General features: G+C 43.3%; 1 protein-coding gene across 1 annotated transcript; it reads right to left on the bottom strand.

Annotated features, from left to right (window-relative positions):
- Window positions 1–1,543: 1,543 nt before the first annotated feature.
- Window positions 1,544–10,340, bottom strand: GPR78 (G protein-coupled receptor 78). Its single transcript, XM_080592064.1, has 3 exons — window positions 8,238–10,340; window positions 7,656–7,769; window positions 1,544–3,824 (listed from the first exon to the last, which is right to left on the bottom strand). The coding sequence occupies exons 1-3, from the start codon at window positions 8,903–8,905 to the stop codon at window positions 3,587–3,589; spliced, it is 1,020 nt and encodes a 339-aa protein (XP_080448190.1). The 5' UTR covers window positions 8,906–10,340; the 3' UTR covers window positions 1,544–3,586.
- Between the last annotated feature and the right edge of the window lie 909 nt (window positions 10,341–11,249).

The following is an 11,249-nucleotide window of genomic DNA, read 5'->3' as shown; positions in this document are numbered from 1 at the left end:
AGGGGTACAGTTCTGAATTCCAGTCTCTACAGCCAAAATGAAAGTTTGAAGTAAGGAAGAGGACTTTTTTTTTGCTGACACAGATTGCAATCAGAAGCTGAATAATCACAGCCTAGAAACTTTTTGGGCCCTACTATTTGGGCCCTACTCTTACCGTGAGGAAACAATATTTCTCTTGCATACTCTTTAACAATAAACCATTGTTGGGTCACAGCTCCTTCACACCAAGGATGTCAGTGCCAGCATGACAGCTCTACTACAGAACTGAGTATCATGATCTCGAACTCAACAGCAGACCTGCCAGGTATTTGCCAGTCTCCTGTCTTCTATAGCAAAACCCACTCCAGGCTGTTGGGTGAGAAATCCAGATCCACTTTCCTGGAGCATTACCTTCATGTTAGCTAGTGTGTCAGTGGCAAGATGCCATTTTAGATATCACAGTTCAGGTTTTCTGGAAAATCCTCTGATCCATACTAAATCCAACTGTCAGGATTGTGTATCCAATGATTATTTTAGCTCAAATATTGGTAAGAGAATCCACAACACTGACCCCTCTGGTAAATGCTCCCACAGCATAAGATGCATGTTCTCAGCTCTGGTAGAGCAGTAAATCCTCTGATCTTTTTTTGCAGCATTTCAAAAGATGATGGCAGAGTGTATTTTCCCTCTACTGCCTTCTACCCCAGAATAACTCAGGACATAATGAATGAGGAACCAAGCTAATAGGATTTTTTCCTTCATCGGAAAACTGGGCTAATGAAACCATGACCTCTTACTGAACACTTCCTACTCAGTAAGAAATGTAAAACAAGCACTTCTCTGGTATGGGGTGAGGAGGGGATGGTGAGAGCAAGGGAGAAAGAAAAATTTATCTACAGAGCTAGCTCTGCATTTTAGTCGAGGAAGATACGTTCTGTTACGGCTAAACAATGCGCTTAAACTTCATTGCAAATCAAGATTGAGAGGGGAAATTAGAAAAAGAAGAATTACAGCTCTCCTCACCCTCCCTCAGTTTCTGGTGTCTTTACTCTTCTTTTGAAGCATACTGTAGACTTCAGCTTCCTAATTTTTCATGGAAATTAAATCTAAAAGACATTCTGTAACATGCAGCAAGCTCGAGATTTTTTTTTCGTCTAGACCTAAGCACCTCCAGAAATGTTCAATGCAAGATTGAGTTGTATTGTGAAGTGTGTGCATGGCAACACCCTCAACTGGCATGAATCAGCTTCATTAATTAACTTAACAGCAGATGTTACAGTTTAACTATGTTCTGGTTTATACCTTTAAAATGTGGCTTTGGTTTATGCTTTAGAGGTTTATTGATGTAATAGATTTAGAAGATTATCATTATATTTTCTCTCATTTCTATTCTATATTTTCTCTCATTACTATTTTGTTGATACTGAAAAAGATTTTTTTTTGTTTCATTTGTGTGTGTTGGAAGTGATAGTTTAATATATTTAACTATATGTAACATTCTTTTCTTAAAGTGAGCAACATTTTCTTTAGGAAATTAAAGATCAGATAAAAATTGTGGGTATCATCAAACTCATGTTTCCACACTGTGCTGTAGACTATCAAAGTTGACTCTCACTGAAAAATTAGCATTCCCCTTGCCCCCTGCAGAGATGTTTGGTCCTTATGCTGAAGCTAACGTGAAAGACAGGAGCATCAGGCTCTTCTTGCAGCAAGACAGAGTGGGGAGGCATGTGGAGGCAGACAGGAAGATAGTAGAACTGGAAAGATTCCATATACAATTTTTTTTTTTTCTGAAATACTGTATTTACACAAAATTGGAGAGAGTACAAATACTTTACTAAGAAGACAAAACCATTATAATACATTCAGTTTAAACACAGGCAGAATTATAGATGCAAAGCACAGAGGCCTAAGGTACTCACATGGCAAAATAATAAATAAAAAATAAATAGCTTCAGAAAGGCCTCGGAGATTAAAAGCAGGAGATAAGAGAACATTGTATTTGTTACACATCATCACCTTTCCTTGACTTCAATGGGAATGAAATAAGGTGCTCTCTTTTTTCCATGTTGAGGATAGTGGGAACAACCCTCTCTCCATGTGCTGACTACTGAAACACTGATTTTACAAAACAGTTAAGCTTCTACTTAATTTTCAGCATGGGAACAGAACAATTAACTTCAAAGGAAATTATATTTGTACCTAATCACATGCTTATATACTTAGTTTGACCATAAAGAGTCTTCTCAGTGCTTAATAGGGTCAAATTCATTGTTACATAAAAAATAAATGTTCTTTAATGTCTTCTCTTTTCTTAAATATATCTTAGAATTACTTTAATTTTCCCTTTATGTACTAGATTAGAAAATAGTAGCTTATTGAATGCCATAGAATATTTTGAATCATGTTTTATATAATCAAAAGAACATTGTTCAAAAATAATTCCTACTTTTTTTTTTTTCCCCCAAAGCCTGTTTAAATTTAAAAATAAATAAAAGAGAAAAATACATATAATAATAAAGCAGCTTTGTGTTTCTGGGCATTTGGCAGCAGGTTTATTATAATATCTCTCAGACAAATCTTGGTATCTGTTAAAATCATCAGATTAATTGATCAATATAAAAGAACACAATATTATTACAATCCACCAAATATAGCCAATGCATGAAATATTTTGCACATTGTATATTCCTTAAAAAGAATTAATATATTTTAGCCTGTTTTGAAACCAGATAGCTTCTGAAGTAATATATCTTAAACACAGTGGTATCTGTCTGTCACTTCTACTGTCTAACTGGTCTTTTTTTTTTTTTCTTTTCCCTCAATAAAAGCTTGTTTGAATAGGACTAGCTCAGTGATGGAACTACAATACTATTTAACTAAACTCCATATATGCCTTTGTTACTGTTGCTGCAGTTATTGTTATCACATACCACTGAAGTGCTAAATAGTAGTAACTCAGATATGTGGACTTTGGTTATGCTTGATAGAATACTGGCATATCAAATATATGTACCACTTCCTAAAGGCTATGTTACAATCATAATTCCTAGTAATAAAGAATAATAATAATAATAACAATCTCAGATTCAAAGTGCTGACCCATATCACTCACTTGAGGCACCAATACAACTAATCAATCAATTAAAAGATTTAATTTTAATGTTCAAAACTAACAGGACAGATCCAGGGCTGCCAAGGGACATGCACAGCACGGAGGACTCTGGACCTCTTCTTCCAAGCTGGGGATTCCTGTGGTCCCAGAAGACGGTAGGTTATTACATCTGATGCAGGATGCTCCGAGAAATACCAAGTCTTCAGACTCGAAATATTAAAAGCTCCCTCGAAGCTTCTCTAAAGCCTTCAAAAGCTCTCTTAAACCCCTCAAGCCTACTCCATTCACTCAGGGGCAAGGCCTTGCCTTACATCGCACTAGCTGCAGATGAGGGAAGAGCCTTTCAGGAAAGTCCACAAAGACGTTGCATTTCTTTAATGCAGCTTCCACACCCTGCAGACACTGTCATCACTGTCAGCATGAGAGGGAAAAGGCAGCTTTCCAGCCATGTCAAAGGCCTGTCTCGTTCGAAGGGGAACGCTTACCATGTTGTTAGTTTGTTCTGTGCAAGCAGTAATCATTTTCAGTGTCGAGAGAGCTGTTGTACCCTGATGATGGATACAGATCCCTCTTAAGTATCCTATTGACAATGTTGATCAGAACTTTTTTATACTGTTGACGTAAAAGTGAGTAAACAAATGGATCTGATGCAGCCTTACTGTAGGTGAGGCACTTGCTTATAATTCCCCAGTAGTAGTTTATGGTAACAAAAGGAAGGAGCTCTATCAACCTGTTAAACATTAAAGAGAGATGGAAACACTTGAGTGTCATATTCACACTGAGTCCAGTGCTCAACTCATGCTTCATGAAACATTAAAGTAACACTTATTTTCATATAGTACACGGTCCCTGCAGAAGAAGGGCCCTCCTTGAGTTCAATAAAGGGAACTGTTGTAACAAGGCCACTGGGAAACAATAATAAATACCTCTGTAGAAAGAAGGAAAAAGTGTGTTTTCAACGTTAATGCTCCCATACATTAGAGAAAAGAAAGTACTGCAGTTTATTGCCACATTTTCTGAATATATAGAGTTGTGCTGGTAAGTGACAGTGGTCAAAATAATCCATTACCCCTCTCCCTCAGCAAGCTGAGGCAGCTTGGGGGATCTGGACTCACTCATCTCTGTTGCCTAAATGCAGCTGCCTAATGACATTTGAAACATTTGGGCATAACACCCGTGGAACAAGTTTGCTGCTTCTGGAAGCTGTGGGTCTCCCTTACGTACTGTCGTATCTGCCAGCCTGTGTAGAGGTTTTGGATAAGTAGCATCTACTACAGCATTGACTTACCTGTGGAAGTTTCTGTGTGTATTTGTCTGGCTGATATTTTGGCCAAAGAAAACAAGGAGACAACACTTTTGTCATCATTATATGACCAGCCAGCTGTCTCCAGACCTGTGTCTCCTGGCCTGTGCTTCACGGATGATTAGTGGTCTCAGCACCTCAGTTGAGATTGGTCCATTAATCATGGTCGGAGAAACTGCAACTAGGTTAAACGTTTTTTTTCCACAGAAGTGAGAGCAAACCTTGAGACTATTCCAGCAAGTGTCTGGCATACAGCTTATCTAGATTGGACAAACTCTCCAGGAAGGTGGAAGGAACAGGGCAAGAAGTTTTCGTTGTCTTTACGTCTTTCGTGAAACCTTTTGCAAATGCAAGAATATGCTATTTTGCTATATTAATTCCAGAAGGGGGAAAAAAAGTCACCATGAGATAAAATATCCCTTTTCTGTACCCTAAAACATCACAGTTTGAAAATGTGAGCTCTGAAGCTTTCTCAAGGCTTGAAGAAACTTTTGGCCTCTTTCCAATGTGCAGAGCTCCCAACTTGCAGGGTGTTGAATTTTGAAGCTGTTCCAATCTCTCTGCATAGAAAAGCTGACTTACCAATGCTAGAACTGAACTTTGCAACAAGATGTTGAACTTTATAAGGAAAATTTCTCATTTGAATTAATAAAAATAAAATAATTCCCATGGCAAGCACGTTTAAGAATCAGATGACTCCTGCTGGAAGCTGCTTGGAAAATTCCAGTGATTTCAAAACAGAGAGCACATGAAGGAAACATGAGGAATAAATGAATATTTCAGACACAGAACGTAAGAAATAAATAAATGTATAATAAATGACATTTGTTACATGGTTTCTTAGTTTATCCGTTCCTGCAGATCATCATAATACAGGAAATATACACTTGATATTTACATGACTGACATTTTTATAAACACACCAAATAAGCAGAGTAAGATATCTTTCAGTTATGAAAATAGATGTATTACTATGTGTCCGCTTTAATGTATTATGGGTCCAAATGTAATTGCATTGAAGCCAACAGGGGGAAAAAAATAAGTCACTCAGATTTTAACAAGATAAAAGGCCTGGACAAAAGGGTTCAGCCTTATAAATATCCACCTGGATGCATCTTAGTATAATTTTCTTGATTTCAGTGATGTTACAGAAAAGATGAAATTCATCTGTTGGCTTTTAGTGAACAGATGAATATATTGTTAATGATCATAATCTCATTCACATTTCTGAAATGAGGAGCAAACACTGAGCTCACAATACAACCTGAGTCACCAGGCCAAAGAGCAAGAAAACAGGGGATGAGATCTCTCCCAGTGCCTCCGTAGAGATTGGTTCAACACAACCGCACTAAAAATGGAATAAGAATGGAGAAGTGGAAAGACAGCAAATCCTCCAACCTTACTGCTTCTACCACCTTCTATTTAGTGCTGCCTGGACACTGTCTTGCCTTTGAGTCAAAGGGCCTCCAGGATGTCCTCCCCAAATGCTTCTCATTTTGCAGTCACCGAACCCTCTTGGTCCTCGTGACTGAGGCAGAAGCTGTACCTTGCCATACACATTTATGTAAACCAAGCCGCTGCCTTCTCCCTGTTGACATATGCAGTACCCGTTTGTAACACATAGAAAATGTACCATCTCACTTTTGCCAAACGCAAGGTCTGAAGAAGGAAGTCACTTTTATTTTAGAACTTTATAAAGAATTATTTTAGAAGTGTGTAAGAAATATCTCCACACTGAAAAAAAAAAAAAAAAAAAAAGTGATGCTGGAATTTGCTGAGCCTGGTAATATTCAAATGGAAAGAAGATGGCAAAATCCACTTTGTTCAATACAATTATACCCTGATTATGGCCAAAGTGAATAGAAAATGACTCAGAATGTACTGAACACTGATCAATTAACCTTTTAACTCTGTGCTGTAATGTTAATATTTGTAATAATCCTTTTAACTGCAGAAAAAAAAGTGCAGTTATACAGGTAATCAGACAGGAATCCCGTTTAACATCTAAATGGGAACTGAAAGAAATGTCATCCTAAAGGTTAAAAAACACTGTCATGTTTGTGCTCTGTCCTCAATCTGTCCCACTACCCATGTAAGAAAAGGGTAATAATGATGATTGTAAATGACCTATGTGTATATGACTGTGTAAGTTCATTGAGCTAAAGCTGGCCAGTTTTGATAAGCTGGTGTGGCTGCAGACCATGGCAAACTTGGAAGCCAATGGGAAAGCCTTCACCAGGGTGGTTTTGCAAAGACTAGTACACCTTCCTGAGCAGAAGCTGGTTCTCTCCAAAGGCATTTGAAAGCACTGTTGAATGGTGACCATTAAAAAATAAATAAAAAAATCACTTGTGAAAGTTGTAGCCCATTTTAATTTAGAGACAAAAGGCTGAAGTGCTGCAATTCGCAATAGTTATGTTGGCTTCCAGCTCAATGATTTATTCAAGCTTTAAAAATGATAACCATGTATTGTATAAGGACTATACAAGTACAGAATAAGAATGATATATGACTCTTTTAAAAGGTGCAGACCACCAGAGTGGATGCAAATGATTCTGAACAGTTTAGAAGCGTGGTTATACATTCTTAAAGTCTAATTATTGGTTTTGCTGGGAGCTAACTCTCACACCTCATCACAAGTCCATGCTGCACCATTAGCAATATATTCACAGACATTAATGTTTCCAGACACAAAGCTTATCTGCCAAATTATCAGCCTGGATAAATTTAAATTATGTCACCTCAGCTTCCAACAGCAGCAAGCTTGGCCTTATGCCTTAAAAAACAAAAAAAAAAAAAAAAAAAAAAAGGAGCTAATCAGAAAAAGCAGTCTGCTTTCCCCTCTGTTGCTTGGGTTGTGCTAATAAGGAGGGTGGCGAGTGTTTTAAACTGCTTTCATCTCCCACTGGCGTGTAATTAATTCCTGGTACTTGTCCTAAAAGCCTCTTGCTCTTGGCAGAGGCTTCCAGAGCTGGCAGCAAGGAGGAGAGGAGAACCAGAGCCCGCCGGGGCTCCCAGCGCAGCGGGCTGGGCGTGCGCGCGTGTGCGCGCCTGTGTGTGCGTGTGCGCGCGCCTGTGTGCGCGTGCATGTGACAGCGTGCGAGTGTGTGCTCTCACTACCGGCCCCAGGTCTCCGTCGGGCTCTGAAAGCCCCAAATTAGTCGTACCCTTCCCCCCCTCCCGCGGCACCACCATCAGAGGGCACATGGGTGTCTCGGGATGTCCCCCAGCCCACCCCAGCAGGCAGGAGATACTAACCTGGTGATAATGTAAGGACCAAAACAGATCACGAACGACCCTATAAAAATACTGATTTTCTTGGTAGCCCGCTGCCTCCTCCGTTTCTGCTCGTTGAGACAGCGCTGCTTCACACTGCAAAGGGAAAAAAGAGGGTCGATGGGTTAAGGCAAGGGGCGAGGAGTGGAGATCTCCGGAGCCAGCGGAGATGGGAAGGGAATCGCCCCCGGCCGGGAGCTGCTGTCCCGGGCAGGGCAGGGCAGGGCAGGGCAGCCCCGGCCCCAGCCCCGGAGGAGGGCAGCCCCCGGGGAACAGGATCGCAGCCCTCACTCCAAAAGCGGATCCCTGGTGCAGGGACCGCGGGCCACTGAGAGCCCACCCGCAGGCTGGGACTAGGATTTAAAGGAAGCAGGCTACAAAGGCACAAAGCACCGACTTCTGGCGCTGTAAGCAGCGCCTGGAGCTAGAGGCGGGAGGGCTCGCCGGGCAGCCGGGGCAGGCAGGAGAGCACGAAGGGGTGCCGGGGTGGCAGAGCATCCCCTCTGCCCTGGGGTACCCACCGCAAGAGCCCCGCGGCTGTGAATGCGAACACGCGCCCCTTACCTGGGATGGATGTCCACCAGCAAAACCAGAGTCTGCATGGTAATAATGTCTATCCGCTTGCAGTGGAACCGAGCAACTTTCAACACCTTTAAATAGGTGAAACACAAGATCACCAGAGACAGCATGAAGCTGGTGGAGTGAAAGACGATGGTGAACACCGTAAAGCGTCTCCGCTCCGTCTCTTCCTTCAGGTGCAAGGTGCAAGAGGCATAAACGCTGCTGTAATCTACCCACGAGTAAAATAAGGATACCAAGGGGAAGGTGAGGGAGTGGAGCCACGAGTAGCCCATCAGTATCACAGCGTCCTTATACCGCATCTTGCTGGTGTAGCTCAAGGGGAACACCACGGCAATCCACTTGTCGATGCTGAGCGCTGCCATGCTCAGCATCGTGTTGGAAGTGAGGAAAGTTTCCAGGAAACCCACCGCTTTGCAGACGCAGCCCCCGAGGGGCTGCTGGTTCCTCAGGATCCCCAGCAGGGTGAAAGGCATGTTCAGGACGGTGAGGAGCAGGTTGCAAAAGGATAAGTTCACCAGGAAAACCCCGGCGACCTGCTTGCGGATCTCCGTACTGTAGACGAAGCATAGCAGCACCAGGAGGTTGGAGAGCAGGGAGACGACCAGCACCAGCACGAGGAGCAACGCCAGCAGCACGCCTGCCAAGTCCATCTCTCAGCGGGTCGCCTGGAGCGGGCGAGGGCAGGAGGAAGGGGGCATCCGAGCCGGCACCGCAGCCTCGCAAGCCGCCGCCCGCAGCCGTCCGCGCATGGTGCCGGGGGGGAACGGGGAGCGAGCGGGGACGGAGGAGAGGGGGAGAGCACCGGGGGGACCCTGCTAGCAAGGGGCCGGGGCACGGGGGCAGCGGCACCGGGGTCCGGAGCGGAGGCACCGGGGTCCGGGGCGGCGTCGAGCCGGAGCCGGGACAGCGGGGCCGGGGCGCGGCGGGGCGGCGGAGTCGGAGGCTCGGAGCGGAGCTCGCTGTGCGCTGTCCGCGGTGCTGCAGCCGCCTCTGCCCCGACGGCTCCTGGCTTCCAGCCGCCGCCGCAGCCCCCCTGGGCACGGCACGGCCCCCTTCAGGCACTGAGCATCTTCCCCCGGTGCCCAGCCCCTGAAATAGCCCAGGCGCGGAGCCTCCCGCCGCGACTCATGCGCAGAGGAGGAGCGCTCAGCCAGGGATCGCGGAGTCGGGCTGAGCCACTCGCGGGCCGCAGGAGAAAGCAGTAGGAAGCCCAACTTTCCGCTAGTGCGCAGCTCAGGAAGGGTCGGAACTGGAGAGGGGTTGGTGGGAGTTGAAGCGCTGCGCTGTGCCGAGCACACCCTGATGCACCGGCTGGATCCGGCAGTTCGGGAACCTGCAAAAAAGCTAGGGTCTGTGCCCCTTGGAACATCCCCCTTCCACCAGATTACTTGTCCTGTCCCTTTTTCCCTTTATTTCATAGATCCTGAAGGATTTACAATCACCCTCCGGGTATTCACATTTTCCCCATCAGCCAGCAACACCGGGAAAGAAGTTGCTTGGCTAAAGACTTCGCTTTGGCAGCTCGGACTCACACTCTTAAAGCCCCAAATGACTGAACAAGTGCCCACATTAGAGTGGTGCTGGCACATCCTGTGGAAAACTAACGTGTTTCTCTTACCGTTTTCCATTTACAACGACATGTTAGCAGGGCAGTGAGATGGTAAGAAACCTGCTTTATCAGGTTGTGGAAAAGCTGAAAAGAGAGGCATGAAGGATTCTAGAAATTTTTCCTCTGTACCTGCCAGGAAGGTGCATCATAGCTAATGCCCAGATACTGTAAGTCTCTGTCTTACAAATGAAAGCAAAAAAAAATGTTTTGTTGCATCAAAACACCGGTACAGAAATAAGCTGCCATGTCCGATCACTGTCATATTTTACAGTTGATTGCCAGAACTGGCATGAAAAAGGTAGCACATTCACTATCCAAAATGACTGTTAATATCCTAAGGAAATGCTGTATTGTGTATATTGTCCCTACAATGTAATCTTGTCACGCAAGTGTGACCACTGTGTGAATAACTGTACACAGAACTGCTTGAAAAAGCCTGCAGGCAGTATGTTTTTTCCAACAGCAGTTATAAGTTTTGGATCTGGCCCTAATTGAAAAGGTTGCTATGGTAAGTTATACGTCTTAATGAAAGAGCATAGCATCAAGACATGAGATGTGTTATTTGGAAGAGACCCAGTACTGTATTATTCCTCGGGATGGAAAGAAAATGAACGTTTTCTCTGATCAGAAAGCCATCATTTCCAAAGTTACAAAAGAGCAGATACATTGAGAGTGCTTATGCTTGACAAACAAAAATCCAATATATATCTGTGTGAGCATTTCAGAAAAAAATCTATAAAAGTATGATAGTTCTCTCAGAGTTCATCTGTTTCATTTCTATCATCAGGGAAACAACACTGCAGAGCCAAACACTACACAAAAGATCAGAAAGGACTGAACCATCATGGCAGAAGCTGTCTATATCCATGCAGAGGTTTTGCAATTGATCCCTCTCCCATATCAGCAATTCTTAAGGGTCCCACTAGTAAGAACCCATCTCTGACCTCCCTTTCATTTAATACTATCATAAGGTTATGGAGCTTTTATGTTAGCCATACGGGAATAGAGGCTGCCTGTGCAGTGATGTCAGGTGGGGTAGATGCTATTTTATATCATCACAGAGCCAACCTAGATGTGTTGTTCTCTTACTGTGATAGCTACTTGAGAAGTTATTTCCTGTTGGATCCAGACAGAATGCAACTTCTCTCTCTCTTTTTTTTTTTTCTCTCCCTTCTACACATACAAACACATAAAATTTCTCTAATGCATCCTTTTCAGTTAAAGAGTTAATTGTTTCTGAAAACAAATGGAAAAAAGAATACATCAAAAATATGAAAAAAATGGTGCCAAGAAGCAGAAAACCAGGAAAACAAATAAATAAATAAATAAAATTGTATGTACAGTGAAGCAGCCTGTAGTATAATCCCCTCTAACAATATCCTGGG

The sequence above is a fragment of the Anser brachyrhynchus genome, assembly GCF_964034855.1.
Source record: "Anser brachyrhynchus genome assembly, chromosome: 4".
NCBI classification, from domain to species: domain Eukaryota; kingdom Metazoa; phylum Chordata; class Aves; order Anseriformes; family Anatidae; genus Anser; species Anser brachyrhynchus.
This window is presented reverse-complemented; position numbering and strand designations above follow the sequence as displayed.

Coding starts and splice junctions, on each gene's coding strand:
- GPR78 (XM_080592064.1), bottom strand. CDS start 8,905: ATGGACTTGGCAGGCGTGCTGCTGGCGTTGCTCCTCGTGCTGGTGCTG. Junction 7,770..8,237: donor CTGGTGGACATCCATCCCAG/GTAAGGGGCGCG, acceptor TTCCCTTTGCAG/TGTGAAGCAGCGCTGTCTCA. Junction 3,825..7,655: donor GGTCCTTACATTATCACCAG/GTTAGTATCTCC, acceptor AATGTTTAACAG/GTTGATAGAGCTCCTTCCTT.